The 24,013-nt window shown below is 39.8% G+C and overlaps 1 protein-coding gene across 12 annotated transcripts in view; it reads right to left on the reverse strand.

Moving 5' to 3' along the window:
- Positions 1-24,013, reverse strand: part of kmt2ca (lysine (K)-specific methyltransferase 2Ca) — a 351,109-nt gene that overhangs the window by 142,960 nt on the left and 184,136 nt on the right. For all 12 annotated transcript variants that reach the window (XR_013499876.1, XM_078232154.1, XM_078232144.1 and 9 more), the window contains 3 exons: positions 21,777-22,486; positions 11,067-11,183; positions 1,580-1,696 (listed from right to left, as the gene is read on the reverse strand). Coding sequence is in view for 11 of the 12 variants with exons in the window: in XM_078232154.1 (XP_078088280.1) it covers positions 1,580-1,696; positions 11,067-11,183; positions 21,777-22,486 (944 nt within the window). In the remaining variant the exon portion in view is untranslated. The remainder of the gene's footprint in view (positions 1-1,579; positions 1,697-11,066; positions 11,184-21,776; positions 22,487-24,013) is intronic.

The raw sequence follows: 24,013 nt of genomic DNA on the forward strand, positions 1-24,013 counted from the left end.
GTTTCGCTAAACCAGGTAAAAATGGGGGAGGGTGCAAATGGGAGAAGAGAATTATCTCCTTAATTAGTTGTACTAGAAAAAGGATAATGAACAAAGAACAAAGAACAGTACAGCACAGGAAACAGGCCCTTCGGCCCTCCAAGCCTGTGCCGCTCATTGGTCCAACTAGACCATTTGTTTGTATCCCTCCATTCCCAGACTGCTCATGTGACTATCCAGGTAAGTCTTAAATGATGCCAGCATGTCTGCCTCCACCACCCTACTTGGCAGCGCATTCCAGGCCCCCACCACCCTCTGTGTAAAAAACGTCCCTCTGATATCTGAGTTATACCTCGCCCCTCTCACCTTGAACCCGTGACCTCTCGTGATCGTCACCTCCGACCTGGGAAAAAGCTTCCCACTGTTCACCCTATCTATACCCTTCATAATTTTGTACACCTCTATTAGGTCTCCCCTCATTCTCCGTCTTTCCAGGGAGAACAAGCCCAGTTTACCCAATCTCTCCTCATAGCTAAGACCCTCCATACCAGGCAACATCCTGGTAAACCTCCTCTGTACTCTCTCTAAAGCCTCCACGTCCTTCTGGTAGTGCGGCGGCCAGAACTGGATGCAGTACTCCAAATGTGGCCTAACCAGCGTTCTATACAGCTGCAACATCAGACTCCAGCTTTTATACTCTATACCCTGTCCTATAAAGGCAAGCATACCATATGCCTTCTTCACCCTCACTCTCCCAGTAAATTAATGAAAACTTCAGCTTTCTAAACTCAAGTGGTAAGTGGCAACTTAAAAGCTATTTAATAAATGCAATTGATAATACTGGGTGATAATGAAACCACATGGTTCCATCTGTAAAACACTCGTGTCAAAGGAATAGGATAGGTTTCCTTTTCTCCCATCTGCTGGGCATAAAAGAAACAAGATAGTCCGAAGATGTGCAGGTTAGGTGGATTGGCCATGCTAAATTGCCCCTTAGTGTCAGGGGGACTGGCTAGGGTAAATGCATGGGGTTATGGGGATAGAGCCTGGGTGGGATTGTGGTCGGTGCAGACTCGATGGGCTGAGTTGCCTCCTTCTGCACTGTAGGATTCGATGATTTTAGGTTGCACAGAATTTGCAAATGTTTCTCTACCCCAGCAGGCAGTGGAAAGTTCAGTCACTGAGCATGTTCAAGAGAGAGATCAACAGATTTCTAGATACAAATGACGCCATGGGATATTGGATAGCACAGAAAATGATATTGAGGTGGATGATCAGCCATGACCTAGCTTCATGACTTGAGGGCTGAATGGCCTGCTCCTGTTCCTATGTTCCAACAGAGCGGAGTCAAATGGTAATATTACAAAACAAGCCAATTTACAACATCAAAGCAGAATACAGCGCAAACACAGTTGGCAGGGCCAATAAAATGCCTCTCAAACAGATTAATATGACCAGGATCAATTTGATAAATAACTAATTACACCATAACATCATTATCTTCAATAGTAAGTTTAAAGACTAGTCAACAGACTAATCGGTCTTTGAATAAATAAAATCCATCTCTAAAAACAGAAACAGTAATAAGATGTGCACTTACTCCTGGTGTTATAGCAGCACCAATGCCATTTTTCAGTTTCGACCTGCCTCTAACTCCCCGACCAGGGTGCCCTGTACCACGTGGCCTCTTCTTCCCAGGAAAGCCAGCACCACGACCCTATTGAAAGCAGCACTTCAGAAAAGTCTGGTTTAGAATACAACGCACCCACAATATTTCCAACTAATAAAATTTTGCATTTTTGCAGCATCTTTGAAGTAATAAAACATCACCATAAGGTGCTTTACAGCGGCATTATAGTACAGAGCAAGACACCAAACCATATAAAGAAACAAATCAGATGATCAAAAGCTTGGTCAAAAAGGTAGGTTTTAAGGAATGTCTTTAAGGAAGAGAGGCAAAGAAGTTTGAGGAAGGAATTTCATAGCCTAGGATCCAGGCAACTGAAAGCACACCAATGGAATCATAGAATCCTACAGTGCAGAAAGAGGTCATTCGGCCCATCAAATCTGCACCAACCACAATCCCACCCAGGCCCTATCCACATATCCCTACATATTTACCCACTAACCCCTCTAACCTATGCATCCCGGGACACTAAGGGGCAATTTAGAATGGCCAATCAACCTAGCCTACACATCTTTGGACTGTGGGAGGAAACCGGAGCACCCGGAGGAAACCCACGCTGACACAGGGAGAATGTGCAAACTCCACACAGACAGCGACCCGAGCTGGGATTCGAACCCAGGTCCCTGGAGCTGTGAAGCAGCAGTGCTCACCACTGTGCTACCGTGCTACAATTATAATTGGGGATCCCACAAGAGGCCAAAATTATAGGAGCTCATAACTCAAGAGGGTTGTAGGGCTGGAGGAAATTGAAGTTCAGAAGGGTACACAGTCGGTGAAGTGGCTTGAAAACAAGGATGTCCATTTTAAAGTTCAGCTGTTGCTTAACCAAAGGCTACAATAGGTCAGCAAGCATAGAGCTAATAGGTGAAAGGGTTTGGTGCAAGTTTCGACAGGGGTAGAAGGGTTTTGGGTCACCTCAAGTCTGCAAAGAGTAGAATGTGTGATCCAGCCAAGGGTGGGTAAATTGGTCAGTCGGTTGATAGCTAAGAATATAACTGGGTGAGTGCAGTCCCATCTCATCAGCTGCTCAACTGTGGAGGGGTGCTGGAGGAAAATGGTCCAATCAACTGTGTCAAAGGCTGCAGACATGTCAAATAGGACAATGAGAGATAGTTTGCCTTTGTCAGTCACTAAGAGAGCTGTTTAAATATTGTGCTGGGGTGGAAAACTGACAGGAGGATGGAAAGATAGGTAGAAATTTGGGACACAAAAACAGGTGATGAAAGCAAATGGAGGTTGGTGATGGAGTGATAGCTTGCAAGACAGAGTTGCCAAAGGTTGTTTTTCTGAGGATGGGCGTGATGACAGCACGTTTGAAGACAGGGACAGAACCTGAGGAGAGACAACCATTGAGTGTTGGCTGATGTGGGAGCCAGCTAGGGAAGTTGGGTGGTCAGTAATTTAGTGGCAATAGGATCTCGACAGCATTTAAGTTTTTATCTTGCCTACCTTGATTTACTTTACAATAAAGAAAAATGACAAAATATTAGTTTACGCAAAATTAAAAGTAAATTTAACAGTTAAACATTTTGTCAATAAATATTAAGAACAAAACTGAATTATCTGCTTTCAATATAGCCTACCTTATTCCTTGAAAATATGTTATGCTTTAAAGACATTAGGATAGATCTACCTTTAATAAGGATGGTGGTAATTTCAAGAACAGTGTATTTTAAAAGTTGTATATGCTGTCAGCTGGCAAAACAATATTTTTTTCCAAGAACACTGCAAATTAGTCACGGTTCTTAGATCAGTTCTTATGTCTTTTTGATGGACCTTATTTTCAAATTAAATATTAACCTGCAAGTACTAAAAATCGGCAATAAATCAGTGGAGAGGTTTGGAAACTATGCTCAAGGAAGAAGGGAGAATCTCTTTGTTACTGTTAAATAACACGGACTTGTATGCTAAAAATACATGTTTAGAAAATCTACAAATTGTGTTAAGGTCTCGTTATTGACAGAAAACTTAAGACATTGCTGCTTTTATCTGCCTATTTTTGTAGTAAATGGTAAGCTCCTCCTCTGCAGTCATTTATTCAGATCTTTGGTCGGTTGGGTGGGGGAAAAGGAGATCTCCACGGGCTTCAGACTTCTCTGGTACCTTGCGCAAACGCATACTCTTCACTTTGTAAGACTGGGCAACAAAAACGAGACAACTGTTTAACTCCTGGCAACCACAATCATGCCTGATCTGTCCTGAACTTCAAGCCGGATCACTGGATTGCAATCAAGTGCAGGTAGCCAGGTCATTTTCCCTTCCCCTAGAAGTCAACATTGGTACACAGAGGCAGCAATGCTTTGGTGGAACATTTGCTTTTGGAGATTATATTATAGGCGTTAAAGGCATCCATTAGTGCAGTTGTTAATGATGAATGGGGTTTTACTTTCTAACCAAGCAGTTTAAAACATTCCCAAAAGCCATGCAAAGTATATTGCTGCTGGAAAAGGAAAAGAGGCTTGAGAATCAAAAAGAAGTTACTGCACAGCTGTGGAGGTTACATCATTCCTATCAATATTGTATGCCAGATATCTAAATATACCTCCATAGTGAAATCTACAATCAATCTTTAAATGGTGCAGTAGGAAAAATTCTTTGAAAAATAATCTTTTCAAAAAGATGTTATAGATTATAATGTTAAGGTTAACAGTAGTGGATGAGTTCCAAGGATCGCTGTAGTTGATAGACAACATTTGATGCCAGTCCGAAAAGAGCCCGAAGGTCATTAAATCAAACTGTCAAAACTGATGCCACAGCAGAAAAAAAAACTTTGTAACTTACTTTCTAGCAAAATGATTTTCTATCCTCTCTTAAAAAATGATTAACTAAATAATAGATACAATGCTTGTAAAGGCTTTTTCAGGTCACGAGGCTGATATTTTGTAGTTCTACCTTCCTCTGCGGTCACCATGGGTGCTCATAGATTTGGAAAGTAATCTGCATACATCTTAAAATTAGTCAACTGATACTTTGGTCCAGTTGGGAGCAAACTAATAACAAGTCCCAGTTGCCCACAATTCAAAACCTGAGGTCCAATTTGACTGCTCTCGAATACTGGAGGTAAATGGATCAAACATAGAAGAGACAATGACAAAAACAAATACATTTGAGGTAGGCCATCCAACATAACCTTCCATAGAAATTTCTGATCTCACTATCACAGTGTTCAACACACTCAAATTATTTCAGAGTGTTTGTCTCAAGCATCCTTCTCAGAAGATTATCCTATGTGAAGTGGATACTGGCATCATCCTGAAATGGTATTTTTACTACTTTGTACCTACTATCCACTCTGTTTCAATCAATAACAACATTTTCTAGATTAACTTTTGGACTGTGGGAGGAAACTGGAGCACCTGGAGGGAACCCATATAGACAGTCACCCAAGACTGGAATCAAACCTGGGTTGTTGGCGCTGTGAGCCAGCAGTGCTAACCATTGTACCACCGTGCCACCCTCCCCCCACTTGCAAGGGTGAAGAGTGGAAATTTAAAACTCTTCTCAATATAATTCAGTTCTCTGATATTAGGGATTACCAATTGGATCTTCTCTGCACTGTTCCAAAGCTTGCATTTTTACCTTGTGCTTCAACTGAATGCAGTTCTCAAATATGACCAAATGAGAACATTATAATGTTTCAGCCTCAGTCTTGTACTCTGAAACTGCACTTAAGTAGTGCCCTATAACATCCCAAGTTGCTTCATGTATATTAGGTTGACAAACACAATCGTCACTTTGTGCACAGGGTCCCAGAAAATGTAAATAAGATGAATAACCATTCATGCGTCTGTTTGTTGGTGTTTGTTAAGAGCAGGGTCAGATCACAGAGTCAATTTTCTGCCCCTCTATTTGAAGAGACATTGGCTTTTCTATAGCCAAAGCCTTTCACCACCAGTGAGGCACAAATTAACAGTGTGATGGAGCAACACTCCATTTATCTGGAAAGGTGCAGATGCACCAATAGTCAACAAGTTTGACACTATCCAGGAAAAGACAGATTGTTTAACTGGCACTTCATCCACTTGGGTAAACATCCACCATCTCCACTACCACTTACAGTGCTGCAGTATTTACTAGCCACAGCTTCCTCTGCAGCACCTCCCAAACCTGGACCTCGACCAGCTAGAAGGACAAAGGCAACATGGGAGCAACATTATTTCCAAGTAATACATCATCCTTACTTGGATATACAATATAATTCTTCAGACAGCCTTGGTTTAATCTCTCACCTGGAAGTTAGTACTTTGGGCAGTGCAGCACACCCTTGGTTGCACACTGACGTGTCAGCCTAAATTACGTGTTTAAGTCATGTAGTATGCTTTTGTTTTTAGTTTAGTTAGGGCATCATGTTCGGCACAGGCTTTGAGGGCCGAAGGGCCTGTTCCTGTGCAGTACTTTTCTTTGTTCTTTCATCAGGATTGAATCACAATCTGCAACTTGACTGAAAGAAGCAGTGGTGCACCATAGAAAGGAAACTGAATGATAGAGAACTAGTCTGAAGATAAATGCCAAAAACACTGCCTCAAGACTCAGAATAAAATAACAGTGATCAAAACAGGAACACCGGTTAACAGTGACATTGAAAACAATCGCTGGACACCAGGCACCCCCAACAAAAATGGCTCTTTCAGAGCTTAGACTAAAATACAAAGAACACTACAGCACAGGAACAAGCCCTTCAGCCCAACAAGCCTGTGCTGATTACGTTGTCCTATCTAGACCAACCGCCTGTCTCCCTCTAGTCCCCACCTGTTCATGTGTCTATAAAGATAAGTCTTAAAAGTTGCTAATGTGTCTGCCTCAATCACCTCACTTGGCAGTGCATTCCAGACCCCCACCACCCTCTGTGTAAAAAAAACTTTCCCCGCACATCTCTACTGAACATTTCCCCCCCCTTACCTTGAACTTGTGCCCCCTTGTAATTGTCATTTCTGCCCTGGGAAAAAGCTTCCAACTATTCACCTTATCTATGCCCCTCATAATTATATAAACTTCTATCAGGTCGCCCCTCAGCCTCTGTCTTTCCAGGCAGAACAATCCCAGTTTATTCAATCTCCCCTCATAGCTAGGCATAGCATATCAGGCCACATCCTGGTCAACCTTTTCTATACACCCTCCACGTCCTTCTGGTAGCGTGGCAACCAGAATCTGTTAGAGGCCCTGCAATTTCCTCTTGCCTCTCTCAGTAATCTGGGATAAATGCAATTTGGCCCTGGGGATTTGTCTACCTTAATACTTGTTAATACACCTAACACTTCCTCCCTCGTAATGATGACTTGCTCTAGAGGGTTTACATTCCCCTCCGAGACACCGTCAATCAACGTGTCCCTCTCCTTTGTGAATACCGATGCAAAGTACTCATGAAGGATCTCACCCACTTCCTTTGGTTCAACAATAGCAATCTGCATTAGTTACATTACCAAAAACAGTTGGGATAAATGGTGAAGATCTTTATAGCTGACAGGCAATACAGCTACCTTCTTACTCAGATCTTGGGATAAGAAATTAAAATTTCTTGTGAAACATTTCACAGCTTGATGATTTATCCTCAGCTACATGAAATGCTAGAGAACCAATTCTGTATGTGTTCCTGTATTGGATTAATCCGCAAACTATTTGAAGTACAGTCCATCTTGTGTCCTGAGATAGATAGAAAGCTGGTTAGCAGACAGGAAGCAAAGAGTTGTAATAAATGGGATCTATGCTCGGACCCCAGCTGTTTACATGACATGTTAATGATCTGGACGTGGGAAATTTATATATATACTCTTGCGGTGAAATAAAGACAGATCTAAGAATAAAGCAGGTAAATACTAATTTCTGCAAATGTTTGCGACTGGATCTACAGAACTTGAAGTGGGTAGAAGCCATTTTAAGAAGGATGCTACAATTTTTAAACCAGGGTATTTTAAATTGAAAGCAATGAAATCTACACATTCTACTGTTGGAGAAATATAGTCTTTAAAACTTTTTTTTAAGAAACACTGAAAATAAGATTATGGTTACAAATTTGAACAAGCGCCAAATCTGCCTGAGAGAAAGCAGGGCCAGTCAGAGCTACTTCCCTTGGAGATTAGAAAGCTCTTGCTGGAATCCAACAGAGTTTGGGCATATTCTAAAATCAGTTGAAAAAAAGCATTGTTCTCTATAAGCTAGAATCCAAAATTTTAAATGTTAACTATGCTGCCCACTGTTGCAGCACAAGTGCATTTCTCTCTAAACATTTCACAAGAAAGCTAATTTTATTTTGGAGGGAACAAATTAATTAAAGTCAAAGGGAATGAAGCAGGTCAGTTCGATGATGTAGTGAGACTGAAGGCAGCGAATAGAAGAATGTCCTTGGGATTTTGTTGGCAGATTGTCATTGTCATTGACGCAGCATGTTAAAATCATTCCAAAGAATGTTTACTACAGAATCTTCTCACTGGCCAGTAATAGACCAAAGTGATATTTCAGTATTAGTCAAGAGGACAGTTGACCAATGCTTTATAGGTCTAGGGAGAAATAAGTAGAAATTTAAAAAGAGAAAAGCAAGTTCCAATAATTGAGAAAAGTGACCTGTTTAGGAAAATAAACTAAATATTTTATTAAGATTAATTAAAATGCATCACATTGAAGGGACAAAGTTTATCACATTCATTAGAAGTTATTTTCTAAGTACACTAAATGTATTCTGTGCATTTTTATCAGCTTCTGTTTGAACATTGATTTTACTGTCTTCAAAAACTTTTTCCATCCCTTACGAAAAATTTGCCTCATTTTTTTGAGCTGGATGTTCATGTTCCCTAGTACTAATTCACTGTAACACCCAAGGGCAAGAAAGAAATATATATATAATACATATATATATAGTGCTTCAATTTTGACCTTTGTTGCTTCCTCACTCCTGTATAGAAGATTCTTGTTTTGCACTGCTTTTTAGTTTTTTGACTGGGACGGACAGCATTGAGATTTGAATTCAACAACACCATAACACAATCTAAAACAGCTGAACTGTCATATCTGTATTATGAATTTGGACTTATTTCAAAGAATTAGTAAAGAAATAACCACTGTAACATTTTTCTCATTCATTCAACCTTCACATAAAAATATTAGTCCAAATTTAGCACATTGGCAGAAAGATTCCGCTATGTTCACGTCAACTTGGAGCAATCCACACGTCATCTGCAACTAATCAGTCAAGACTGTAATATTTTGTGAAAGCATGCAAACTGTTCTAAGCAAGTGCCTTACAGACATTTTGAGAGAAACCCTACATGTGCTGGCTGCGGGTTCATGAAGTGGTCATCTCAAGCGTTTTCAATCTTTGGGAAGACCTGCTCTAGGTCAAATAATGGATCTACTCAACTAGCAATTCACTGTGTTTGATGATTCACAAGTATTGATCTGATATGGAAAAAATAGTTGCCAAGATTTGTTTAAACTTAATAGTGTCATTTGTATCGACAGCAGAAGCTCACAACCAAATGGTACCCCCTTACAATGAAAAAAAAGACACAGGTGGCTTGTATCGCAGTTTCAGAATAAATGTGGTGTTCCTCCCATTAACCTGGTTGAAGGACATGAACTCCACATCGACTCCACATTGAACTAGAGATTTCTGTGGTCTGTCAGGTACCATATCATTCCAGACTGTATATTTATCCACTAAAACTTGGGATGGAGAAGAAAAAAAAATCCATGTTGAATTCTGGGAAGATTCCATGCAGCCTTCTCAGATTATCTGCTCATTGAAGGTTATTTCCACACTCAAGTGCTATAGTAGCAGTTCGGCACTGAGGGAGAGAAGGGCCAGTTGTGCACCAAAAATATTTCTTACAACACCAGGAGACACACCTTTCGGAAAGAAGGAATGAGATGTCAGTGGGATGGGCTTAGCAGCTGCAGCTAATTCCTTCTGTGGTACACCAGTGCTCATTTGAATTGCAACTTACGAAGACCCTGTATTGATGATTGTACCAAAAGTGCAGTGGTTAACCATTTGCACACCGATTAATAGAAATATGAATTACACTTCAGCCACTTGTTTGGAACTGAATACCTGATGACCACCAGTGCATGAGGCTGAATTCCAAACAAATTATCCATTGGTTTACCTTTCCTGCAATCTTACATGCTTAAGCCCAATCCCCTACCTGAACTGGGGCGGGGGTATTTGGTACAAATGGAACAAGAGTTTCTTCTCTGCACCTGGAGGGCTTAATTTAGATATATCTGTACTTAGGGTAGCTTTTCAGTAAATAGGACTGTCATGAATTGAACTTGAAATCGGTGTCAAACCCGTGAAAATTAGATTATAAGGTACATGTACAGTATAATCTGGTTTAGATAGGATCTAGCAAAGTCAACACAGATTCCAAAAATGGAAAGTAAGTACCAGGTACGAAAGGTATGTTGACTAGTTTGACTGGCGGGCTGATACTAATGGAGTATCTGGTAGAAGTCTTTGAGATAATGAAAGGGTAAATGCAGGGGAAATGTTTGCCCTGATGGGGTGTTCGGAACTGGAGGCAATAAATATTACAGAGTCACTAATACAACCGATAAATAAATGGAGAATCCAGGAGAAACTGTTTTATCCAGAGGGTGGTATGAATGTGGAACACACTACCAGGTTTGAGCAGCCAGATCCCTGCTTCTACTCCTTATGTACCACAAGGAGCATCTGAGGTAAGTAGCATAACTTTATTTAAGGGGAAGCTAGATTAAGATAAGGGAGAAAGGAATAGAAGGGTGTACTTATAGGATTAGATGAAAAGTGGCAAAAGAATACCTGTGTGGTGCATAATCTAGAATAGACAAGTTGGGCTAAATGGACTGTTTTTGTGCCATCAACTCTATATGACTCCTGTGTATTGGATGAAGGAGGTTGTGTTACCCCCATAAAAAAAAACTTCATTGTGACTTTTCAAAAAGAAACCGTCCTTCAGTTTAAAAAAAATCTAGAGAATCTTGCAGAATTGAAAAATAAATCTTTTCTAGGGTGTAAAGCAGATTCAGTATACTAACGACAACAGGCAAACAAGAACAGTCAGTATGGTTCAGGGGAGAGCCATTTGGAAATTCTACAATCCCAGAAGCAAAGCTGTACTTGTAGCATGTGCATGTTGGGAGACAAGGCTACAACAGCAGTCGCACTGATTCTCCAAGCTCTGTTGCCTTACGTGCAGAGACAGAAGAAGGGAAGACATCACCTGTCAAAAGCAGCATTAGTTTTTGAAGGAACAATCATCTTCTCTAATGCAGAACAGCTATAATTCATGTTATATCAGAAGGTTGAATGAATAAAGAACAAAAATAATCATTTGACTACCTTAGCAGATACAAGAGAGAGAGAGAGAGACCCAAGCCAAATGTAAACAGAAAAGGAATAAAAATCTGAAATAATATGAATTACCACTTTGATGTTCCAAATGGTGTTCTGAGGTTGCTTTGTTTTTACCAGACTCTCCCGAAATTCATAATTGTCTGTAGACCAGGAAGGGGAACTCATGGCATTTGTCGCCCACATGCCCTAGGATATGGTAGGTGAAAAAAGATGTAATTGGGGAAACCCCCAGCAAAATAAACTTAACTCCTAAACATGAAACTAATATGCAAAAAAAAGAAGAAAGCTTAGGACATTTTTTTCTCTTGTAAGGTATGAAGTTTTAGATAAATAAAATTGCAAAATCAGACCGTGCACCGAAAAGGACGTGTATGAGGCCAAGGAACCAAAATTGTCATCCTGCGATCAATTTATTTATTTACAAATGCACTCTGCCAAGGGAGACGTGAATGAAGGAAAAATTAAACAAGTCTCATTTTCTTCATGAAAAATTAAACAAGTCTCATTTTCTTCATGAAAATGAGAGACTCTAACTTAAAGGAGCTGCATTTCTTAACCTTGCGTCACTTGTAACTAAATTGCTGACAGCGCCCAACCTTTCGCAATCAACAGTTTAATAAAAATAAGAAAAGTTAAGAGAGAAAAACGCAGCTACTGATAATCTGTAATGAAAACAGAAAATGCTCTTCATAGGCAGGAGTTCAAGAAGCATTCGAAGTAAAGAATCAATTAAGGATCTGTATCAGAAACATTAACCCTTCTGCTCAAACCTGCTGAGCACTTCCAGCCTTTTCTGTTTCCTGATATCCACCCCCACTGGCCCCATTTGCTCAACTAAGAATACACTTTAAGCCACAGAGATGCTTTTGCTTCTCTTCCAGGAATGCTGTTTTGATCGTGAGCGCACTAAGTAGATAGTAGAGGCATTTCCAATCCATTCAAAACTGGGCTCCATCACTACAGCCTACAATGATGAGCATATTGACTCAATCACATTCATCACTCTACCCCAACCAGGATTGAGGACGCATTCCATAATTCATAAAATGACCCTCAAGAGAAATACGAACACATGAAATTATGTTTCAAATAATAAAAAATACAGCTCCTTTAATTTTAACATTATAATATGCATCAAAGTAGAATTAATTAAAAATAAGCTGTGAAAACTTCTAGTTCAATGGAAGAGCACTAGCAGTTCTCGGACACAATTTTTCAGAACTGATAAACACCAAATTTCAGTAAAAGTTCAAAGATTCTAAATCACTACGAGTACGTCTTCCAAAGAACTGTGTCCTACTGCAAAAGCATCATAAATTTCATACCAAACTAAATCTTATGAAGGAAATGATTATTATAGGTGCTCTGATGGAATTATGTAACTGTGCAAAAGAATGAAACAAATTACACAAATGCAATGTGTAGTCAAAAAATAAAACATGTTTTATGCATTCCCAGCAATGATTTTATCACAGAATACCATTGACCGATTAGAAAAAAGTCTAATTTCGAAAATAAATACACCAGGCATAAATGACTACAAGTCGCGTCTTAGAAGATGAAAAAGGACTGTCAAAGGGCCAATCAATGGATGTCCTGTTTGTACAACCTCTCATTTAACAAGGACACATTTTTAATTCTTAAGAGCATAAAATAAGGTGATGCAAATGTCCAAGTGTCATAATCTTATGTAAAGTGAGAGAGATAAAAACCTTCATTTGTTACTGTGCCACAAGTTATGTATAACCAAACTCAGTGAGGCTTTCCTCTCCCAATACCCCTAAAGGAATCACCTAACCTGAAAGATACAGATAATTCTGTATTAAATACTTAGATAGTTTGAAGAAATGGTTGGAATAATTAAGAAGCTAAAAAATAGGAAATGCAATTCAAATAAAACATAATGTTCGCAAAGATCAAAGACACACGCACACACAGCCTACGGATGGGATTCTCTGGTGCCGCTGCAGTGAATGGAGTTTTGGCTGGGCACCAAATTCTTTATTCCTGCTAGAAGTGGGGGAGGGGTGAACAAGATTGGAGAATTCTGCCCATGGTCTCAGAGTTGACTGCGAAATTTAACAGTAATCTGCGCAAACATCCAGATTAAATTAAAATTACCAACCTGAGTGGCAGGAAAACCTTAATCAGTGCACCTTTCGGGGCATGAATTACATCCTATCTCTTGTTTTCTCTCTTATGCAACCCCCTTCCCATCTAATTAGTTACTACAGTATTTACTGATGAAATCAGAATTGGGGATAATGGGCCAAATGATGGGCAATTATGTGAATTTTGGTGCCTGGAAAGCTTTCAGTTCACACATACATAAATCTAAACCTTTACCGCATGTGCATGAAATAATTATTTAGTAGCACATGGAATTTGCAAGTCTTCTTGAAACTATACAGTACTGAGTGCTGGTGGTGCACCGAATCGCATCAACTGACTCAAGAACAGCTTCTTCCCTGCTGCCATCAGACTTTCAAATGGACCTACCTCGTATTAAATTGATCTTTCTCTACACCCTAGCTATGACTAACACTACATTCAGCACTCTCGTCTTTCCTTCTCTTTGTATGGTAGGCTTTGTCTGTATGGCGCAAGAAACAGTACTTTTCACTGTATACTATTCACTGTTCGCATGTGACAATAATAAATCAAATCAATGACAATCTTTATTTTCAGTGAGGCTTGTTGATATTCTTTCATTTGGATGATCGTATGGTTGCTGGTAAGGTATGACCTTTTCACACAGGTTATTGCAGGCAGAATGATCCTCAATTTTGAGGTGGAGGTGTGTAACAAGTAAAAAGGACATAACTATCAGATGGAATACGAGTGGCTGAAGGAAACATTTTATTCTGCAGCATTGAAGATGCACAAAGTTCAAATAGGTCAGCACTGCTTGCCCCAACCTCCTCCAGCAGAACACCCAAGTTTGGAGTCTACGGTATTTGTTGCAAACTACCTGTTGCATTTAAGTCCATTACACTAGATATTAGCTGTCTCAAAAGGCATGAAAACCAGATAGGATTTATCCCACCCTGCCCATCAGCTCATCATGAAGAATGTTTAACAACCACAGAGGTGTTCAACAAATGGAGTGACTGGTCTTTCTGGTTAGAGAATCAACCAACCGCAGTGGTTCAAAGAGAAGGCTCATTCATACCTTTGCAGGACAACTAAGGAGAGGACAATAAACTGTAGCCCACATCTTAAAATATACGGCTAGTGAGAGCTAAGAGCACAAAAGGGAGTTCAAAACTAAATGACAAAGACAACTACATTTACTACAATGAGTAAACCACTAAATTCATAGATACATTGCATAAAATCAGGAGGTATATGGGCAGGATGATGTCTGATAGTGGTTTGAAGAAATTCATAGACACCACAAAATTTCAGAATAAAATTAAGTGGAAAATGCTAAAATGTCCAATGCATGCTAAGGAAACCCAAAAGCTCCAGAATATATATATATATAATATATATATATATAAAATCACCTGGCAGTTCATACTCTGAAGGCTCAATCAGGTAAATGTCAAGTGATCTCACCTTTTATATAAGTGGTTTGAAAACACCATCAATAAGGCCTACTTTAATCAGTTTGGAATGTCACTGGCTCACATGAATACAGGGCCCCGATTTCTTAACTGGAGTTGAACTACATGAATCATTGTCCTTCCCTATGGCATTTGCACCAATCCCAGCCCAGAAAACAATGGCAGAGACAAGACCAACAGGTCCATTGAGCCTGCCCTCAACTACCTGGACTGCATAGACAAAAGTCTTCATCCAATTCTATTCATCATTCCTTAGGCAATGACCTCACTCAAGGTGAACAGCAAAAATGGATACTAAATCCTTAAGTGATGAAGAGCTAGTATCAGGCACTGAAGGAACAGAGTTCAAAGGAACAGAGTTCATACTGCGCTATCCAGCTGTTGTGAGATCCTCTGCAGAGCCTTCTGCGAGGTACACTGCAGAAGGAGTGGATGCAACAACAAAGATGGGACATATCAACTACGTGAAATGAACAGCGGACTTTGACAAACCCACAGTTATCCTAAAGAGCAAAAATACGTACCTGCTCAATAATCCTATTGTTAACTGGCTATGTCAGTCTGCAGATTAAGTACTCACATGGACACAGTCCATAATTTAGGTTGGACACAGCTGGCAGTGCACAATGACTCAAAAGCTAATCTATTGAACACAATAAAAAACTAGCATCCCTCTTCCATGTTGATATGTATAGCTTTTAAAAGTCATGTAAGACAACTTTCCGGAAAGATTTTTAAGCCAGCTCCCAGTTCTGGTGTTGATAAGTCGGCTTGGGGGTTCACCACAGCACTTCCAAAGTGTGGCACCTAACACTTGGTTAGTCTGCTGATGGAACCAAGTTACAGATGTTAAGTGCACGTTTACATAGAAATCATGCTAAAAACCTTTTGACATTTCACTGTTCTGACTATAGTTCCAATAATTAACACATTTGCTTTAGCACTGCAGATACTTGCATAGACATATACTGTACTGGTAAAAGGTTATCCATTCCTTGGAGTCAGGCTGCACTAAAAATAGCTGCAATTAAATACATATTATACAGCAAGCGAATGTTTAATTTACCTTCTTGTCACTTTCATAGTTCTCAAGGTGTACATCCTCAGTGACATCTGCTTCTGATTTGACATCTGATGCCAACCTTTTCCAAGGTACAGGATAAAGAATTCCATTTGTATGAGTCACGCAGAGGAATATGAGAGGAGTGAGGGGATGAAAGACATACAAAGGAGTGAGCTAGAATCATACGCCACAATGAGGAAAGGTTAAGAAATGGAAAGGAGAGCTCTCATGGATCAGGGTTTGCACCTTTGCAATGAGGTTGCTCAAGTTTGGAAATGTGGAATGATGCATGCTTCCGCTGAAAATTTGAGAGGCCTCAGTAAAGAGCTGACATGCTTTTTATTGATTGTTTATGAAATAAATATTGAAGTCAATGAGAATCAGAAGGAAAACTCTCCACCTAGCACAAAGGAAGATGGTTGTAGTTGTAAGGAGGTCAATATTTCAGTTCCGGGACATCACTGAAGGAATTCCTCAAAGTAGTGTCCTGGGCCAAACCACCTCCAGCTGCTTCATCAATGAACCTTTCTTCATTTGAAGGCCAGAAGTGATACTATTCATGATTCCTCAGATACTGAAGCAGTTGTGTCCAAAAGTAGCAAGATCTTGACAATATTTCCAAGTACCAAGCAATGACCATCTTGAACAAGAGAGAGAATCTAATCACCTTTCCTCGACATTCAATGGCATTACAGTTGTCAAATTCCCACCATCAACATCCTGCGAGTCATCACTGACCAGGAATTTAACTGAATGAGCCACATAAATTCAGTGGCTACAAGATAATCTGCAGCAGGTGACTCACCTCTTGACTCCCCAACTTGCATGGCACAAGCCAGGAGTGTGATTGTATACTCTTCATCTCTGTGAATGAGTACAGCTCCAACAACACTTAAGATGCTCAACAGTACCTACCACCTTCCACTTCCTCCAACACTGGCACACTGTGTCTGCACTGCGTACACTGCAGCAACATTTCATGGCTTTTCAACCTCCCAAACCTGCGACCTCCAGCATCTAGAAGGGCAAGGCCAGCCAGTGCATTAGAACAGCACCATCTCCAAGGTTTGTCAAAGTCACACACCATCCTGATTGGGAAATATATTGCAGTTCATCATCGCTGGGTCAAAATCCTGGAACTCGCTCCCTAACAGCAATTTGTGGAGTATCTTCACCACATGGACTGCAACAATTCAAGAAGACAGCTCCATCTTCTCAAGGATAATTAGAAATGGACTTAAATACCAATCTTGCCAGCGATGTCCGCATCCAGTGAATGAAGAAATATTAAAAATGAATAAATATCAGTTATCCAAGTCTTTGCATGCAGTATGGAGGGTGCAATTCTTTACAGCCATCTATTTAGGGTGTCCTTTTGTAGCAAAGATATATAAAATGTTAGTTCATTTTTTTCTTACTCCTATCTTTCCTACTCTCAACAGTATTTTGCACAATTAAACTAATTGGGCAAACCTTTCAAAGTCAGGAATTTCATTCAAAAACTTCCTCCAACTGGAAAAATGGTATTGGCCTTCCAGACTTTTCCAACCTGCTTTATGTAAAGAATCATTGATTAGTATATGATATTCCCCTGAATAATTTGCCTTTTTGTTCTGAATACTCTTCCGTTATTTTCCTTATTATAGATATGGCCATTATGTAGTCCTCTAGGCAACTGATTTGCCCCCTTTTATAGATTGACAATACAATATTTTTTCTTCTATCCTTCGAAAAAGTTTGTTTCTTTCAATTCATAAAAGGTGTTCACTCGAACATGACCAATTGCATAAGCTACACACTTCTCCAGGGTGGAATCCACCTGGACCTAGGGCTCTGATTATTTTCCCCACAATGGTTTCAGCCTGTCATTTATATATATGTATATATAAGTGCATCTTGACCTAAAAATTCATCCAAACAGTAAAATCACAATCACATAATTGCTACAGGGCAAAACAAGGCATTACAGTCCATTGTCTGCACTTGCTCTCTGAAGGAGCAATTTACTTAATACCACTTCCCTGCCTTCTACCAGTAGCCCCACACATTCGTCCTTTTCAGATTAATCCAATTCCCTCTTTAATACATTGATTCTTATGGCCGCCACAATATAGGCAGTGTCCAGATCCTAACAACCACTCACGCATGGAAAATTTTTCATGTCACTGCTGCTTCTTTAGCCAATTCATTTAAATCTGTGTCCTCTGGTTCACAATCCTTTGATCAACGGGAACAGGTTTTCTCCATCAGCACAAGACCCTCCATGATTTTGAACACGTCTGTTAAATCTCCTCAACCTTCTCTTGTCCAATGAAAACAATGCCAACTTCTCCAATCTCTCAATGTAACCATTTATCATCCCTGGAACTATTCTCGTTGACCTTTTCCGCATTTTCTCTAATGCCTTCACATTCTAAGGTGCTGCGCCCAGACTGGATGCAATACTATAAGTTAGGCTGAACCACTGGACTTACAAGTTTAACATAACTTCCCTGTTTTTATTGTCTGTGCCCTGATTAATAAAACCGAGGATACTGTATGTTTTATTAACCATGCTCTCAAACTGTCCTGTCACCTTCAATAACTAATACACAGAGGTCCTGCTACTCCTGCACTCTCTTTAGAATTATGCCCTTTATCTTGTGTTGTCTCAGTGTTATTCCTACCAAAATGAATCACTTCACACTTCCTTGCATTAAGTTTTATCTCCTACTTATCCACCAACCTGTATGTGTCCTTTTGAAGTTCTACACTATCCTCCTCATAATTCACAATACTTCCAATTTTTGTATCATCTGCAAATTTGGAAATTATGCCCTGTACACCAAGGTCTGGAGCATTAATATATAATCAGGAAAAACAAGGGTCCCAACATTGACCCCTACCAAACTCCACTCCACACATCCTGAAGATCCCTGTACTTCCTGACTATTCCAACTCTTCCTGATGGCCACTTACCTGCTATCCTAAGCTCTTACAGCCTACAGGATGGCCACCTCTCAGAATGTACGATCCATCCAGGGAACTATCATCTTCTGGCTAATGTTCCGCAGTGACTCCAGTTGCCCCACAAGCTCGGAAATCCTGAGCTCGAGTTCAAGCAGCAGGAGATACCTCAATTTTCTTTTTCTCTCATGAACACAAACACAGAATTAGTTTTAAAAACTTGCTGTTCTGTGATCAAATAATCTCTTTGTCTGTATAGTGGGCAAGAAACAATACACAAAAATAAATCAAATCAAATTCAAATCAAATACTAGAGTGAGAAGGCTCGTTACAGACCACAGTAGACCATTCAGCCCACCATGCCTGTGTCACCTCTTGTAAGTCAGAATTATGCACTCCTCAGACTAGACTATTGCCTGCATTAACCCATCAGCTGCTGACCTCAGCCAAGATGCCGAACTTCCCTACCAGCAACAGCAACTTTATTGGTTGTTTTTGAAGTCTGCTCGTACTGCTTTAAAAGGTTGTTGTGAAGAAGCTACTTATCAAGTGTGACAAGTTAAAACATTTACATCAGGATTCTCAACAAATACAGGTGTTTGCAATTAGCTTCAGCATATCTACATAATAAAACTATTCAAAATTCTGTTTGCCTCACAAGTATTGTCACAGAACAGGGCTGGGAGCCTCCGGGTGCCGCTAAAAGTGAATGGAGCTTTGGCTGGAACGCTAACTTCTCCGTTCTCACTTGCAAGCGGGGTGGGCTAAGACGAGATCGGAGAATCCAGCCCTACATATTTCAGGGAGATGATTACATGTTAAGCTCTCTGGTTCAGATTTACTGCTCTGAAACTTTTAGAAATTAGTAATGTAAATTACATTTGATTTTAAAAAAAATATAAGTCATTTTGAAACAGAAAACAACAGAGGAATCTTCCTACAGTATGAAAAGTTATTGCTTGCACTTACACAAACATCATGAACCCATGATGGGTCAATCACAGCTCATGCTCATACACTGCCACAACAAAATTATAATTCTATAAATAAATTACTGCGGAACATACAATTGAGTGGTGCTAGGAGAGACAGAGAAGGCATGATCTACCTCCAATTAGGATTGAGGTTTTGTCATAGTCCTAAACTTCAAAAAATTCACTGAAGCTTAACCATCTGAAATTCCTTATCCTCCTAACATATTGCAAACCAGCCTCCCATCCATTGACTCTGTCTACCCTTCCCGCTGCCTCGGCAAAGCAGTCAGCATAATTAAGGACCCCATGCACCTCGCACATACTCTCTTCCACCTTCTTCCGTCGGGAAAAAGATACAAAGGTCTGAGGCCACGTACCAACCGACTCAAGAACAGCTTCTTCCCTGCTGCTGTCAGACTTTTGAATGGACCTACCTCTCATTAAGTTGATCTTTCTCTACACCCTAGCTATGACTGTAACACTACATTCTGCACTCTCTCCTTTCCTTCTCTATGGACGGTATGCTTTGTCTGTATAGTGGGCAAGAAACAATACACAAAAATAAATCAAATCAAATTCAAATCAAATACTAGAGTGAGAAGGCTCGTTACAGAACTCTCAAGTGAAGATGGTACCGATGCAATCCAATAGAGTAAACAGATTTCATTCTGGCTGTTTTCCTTTTATATAAAATCTGGAAAACCTAATCAGGAGAAGCCAAGCATAAAACCTGAACTTCCCCGAGCCTCTAAATTGTAGCTAATCTTATATTGCCCTTTAAAATTTTGTCTGATTATGGAAAATGCAATTTTAATCCTCAATCTCATTCCGATTTCTGATGACACATAGGACAGTCACATTAATTATCCTCAGTCTGCAACTATCAATAAATCTCCTCTTGGAAAAGGCTGCTACGTGGGATACAATCTAAATGCACAGCAGTTGCCCACTGCTGAGCTGCATTCAGCCTGCCTTCAGTTTAACCAAATATATTTCTAACAGGAGGCAAAAAGAATTCATAACATATTGCCTACCTCCCCAGCTGAACAAGTTACCACATTGGGGTGGAATGCAGAAATGGGGGAGAAAAGTTAGGCCAGAAAAATCTCAGCATGCAAGATAACATGGCGTACCAAGAGCTGTTTTGCAGGGGGGAGTTAGCGTATTAATAGGAAGTGGTAAAATTAGATGGAAAATTAAACTAGCATGAATCTGAAGATTTCAGGATGAATCTGCACAACAGAGCAATGTGTATGTAGAATGGACCAAGACATCTCATGTCAGCAATGCCATCTTTAGTCTCTCGAAAGCCAAATGTAGCTAGACGCAAAATAAACATGTTTTCTTTACTAAAGTATTTTCGAGTCACAAACAAATATTCTTCCTTAGGCTAGATTTTCTACCCATGCATACTCAGCAGATGGAAAATTCACTTTTGGCAAACGTGTGGTGAACATTCAACAGATTTACCTGGCACCCAAGTGGTACCAAAAAAGGCAGGCATAGATGAAGAAGTTTCTCCTTTCTTCACTTTCAGGGAAAGATCTTTAGTTTTATCAAAATTCAATTTCAGGTTCAGAAAGCTTCAAAGTGATTCCAAATGTTCATCTGCACTTCATGGCATATTCATGTAAATGTCAAGGGTAATAGCATATTAAAATTGAATTAATTTTAATTGATTTGCGCCTCAAAGCTTCTGTGCCATCAGACCGAACAGGTGCCGAATAACGTTCAGTGCACAAGTTTGGCAGAGACAACCACCCGAGTTCAGACTGAGATGAAGCAATTCAAAAACTTTGGCATATAATTATTTCAATAAATAAACCTCAGTATCAGATTACCATAAGATTGACAGTGATTTACTTGAGGCTGGCTATGCAACATCTTGGAAAAGAAGATTTAAAGAGTAAAATTTCACAAATATAGCTTACATTATTGGAAGTATACTGATACACAAACCGGCTGCCACAGATTTGTATTATAAAAATGCAATTGAAAAGAAATCTTTTTGTTTGCACCAGCTTAATTTGTCAGTGAAAAATGTCATCTTCTGGACCTGCAATTCATTGGCACTTTTAGAATTAGATTTTGGTTTGTTTGCAACTTTGGAACACGTAGAACTCTCTATGACATGGGACAAATTTCCAACCACAATAACTGGAGAAACTGCATTGTTCAAATTTTAAACTTTGCATACACTTAATAGAACATATTGACAAAGGTTTACCTGTCTCATTCTAGGTCTTCCTGGAGAGAACTTCCTTTTGGTAATAGCTGGTTTTCCCATACCTATTTTTGGAACCATAGGTACGAAAGTTGATGCAGGAATTCCTGAGAAAGTGCCTGCAGCCGAAGCACAAGACACATTTGTTACAGGAGAAACCGCAACTGAAACTGTCACAAATGAGGAAGAAACTGAGGTCTTGTTGCTCTGTGTGCAGTTATTGCCAGTTTCTGCAAACATTTTGACAGTTTTATTTTCAACAGGTGAACCCATCTCTGATGGACTTTCACTGGGAGCTTTTACAGCTTCAGATATACTGCTACCGAGACAAGCTTGAGAAATGTTTTCTTCGCTCTTCTGTGCCACTTTATCTGGTAATAGTATTTCCGGAAGCTTCTTAATCAGTGTAGCTGCTTGTATGAGCTCATTATTTGACACTTCTGGGACAGAAACCTCCATTTGTTCTGTCTTGTTCTCACATAACTGATGCTCTTCCTTTACTAGCACTGATCCTTCAACAAGCTCTTTCAAATTTTGTGCCTCCTCATCCAGTTGAGGTTGCAGTAGTGTTTCAGGTTTGTTTTCATTCACCTCCATCTCTTGAACCTCTGTCACTGCTGTTGGACAGTCAAGTTGAAGTATTTTTTCAGAGACCGGAGCCTCCTTGGCTGAATCAGGCTCTATATGTTCAGTTGCATGGACTGCTGCCAAATCTACAAAAAACAAACATATATTGAATAAAAATATCTATCATTTAGCACATGAAAAATAAATGCACACTTGAAAGCTAAATTACATGGTGACCTATGATGCTCTTACATAATTTGCAAGTTATTTTATTAATGGGGAAAAAAACTTGAGGCAAGTCCTTACGAATGCTAAACACATATTTGTTTCAAAACAATGGCCTGGATTTTGCTGTAGTGGCTACACGGCACTGCTTAACACTAATCACAAAGAAAGCTTTCCACAGGGACCCAACAATCTGTGGATTTCACCTTTACCAATGTTAATCTGAATCTGGCACCAACTCAAAGGGATCTCCAGGTGTCCAGGAACAATGATGTTATATCAACCAGGATATGAAGCCAATCACATTCAAGAATTCTCATTAACAGCAAATCAGTACGTAAAGTACACCAATTAGCCTTTACTTTTATGAATTTTTACAGAGTGAAATAAAGTGTTTGGGGCATACACATTTGAAGCTGAAATATCATGATAAAATATATATATTTATGTAATATCAAATATTTCAATTATGATAACATTTTTAATAAAAAGTTTGTTTCCCAGGGCCAGTGAAGTTCTTCAGCAGCAGTTATAACTTAGTACATCATTAAAATCCCAGTTGCGCTTCTTTAATGGGGGAAATTTCTCAGGGATCTTTTAAAACAGCAAGGTAAGGGAGCTCGCTTGACTACTCTATTTCAAAAATGAATTTGAGCACAGGATGGAACAGATTAAGATGTGTAAGGAAGCTCTACACTATAAGATTTTCCCAATCAGCAACCTCATCAATAGGACCCGAGTAATTTGTTACATGTGCAAATCTGTTGCTAAAATAGGGCCCATCAAAGCTAAGTGTGGGATAATGGCTAATAGATCATTGCTCGCTGTACATTGCGCAAACTAATGAACGGGCCTAAGGCCACAACTTTCAGTCCTGTAAAGTGGCAGTCTACTTCAGATTACCATAGAAGGGCAAGGTAAAACATTTGAGCAACAGGTGAAGCTAACCTTTTACTGTTACTATGCAACTGCAACACGATTGGTTTTCTCCACTAACAGAACGCTGCTGTCAAACCCAGAAATAAATTCTGCCTATCACACAAAGGAATAATGTGGTACATGAATTTCAGTGATGCCAAGTATATGGGTTGTACATCCCAACGACTGATGGATTGTATCAAACAGGATGAACCTACAACTATTGACAGAGATTGGGTAGACAGAAAGAAACTTTTACCCTCAGTACATGGGTCAATAACCAGGGGGCATAGATTTAAGATGGGGGCAGCAGATTGAGGGGGGATTTGGGGAAAAATCTTTTCAACAAGAGGGTGTTGGAAATCTGGAACTCACAGCCTGAAAGGGTGGTAGAGGCGGGAACACTCAACATTTAAGAAGCATTTAGATGAGCACTTGAAACACCATGGCAACAGGGCTAAGGACCAAATGCTGGAAAATGGGATTAGACTAGATAGGTGCTTGATGGCCAGCGCAGACACGATGGGCCG

This window comes from Mustelus asterias, chromosome 2, assembly GCF_964213995.1.
Source record: "Mustelus asterias chromosome 2, sMusAst1.hap1.1, whole genome shotgun sequence".
Classification (NCBI taxonomy): Eukaryota; Metazoa; Chordata; class Chondrichthyes; order Carcharhiniformes; family Triakidae; genus Mustelus; species Mustelus asterias.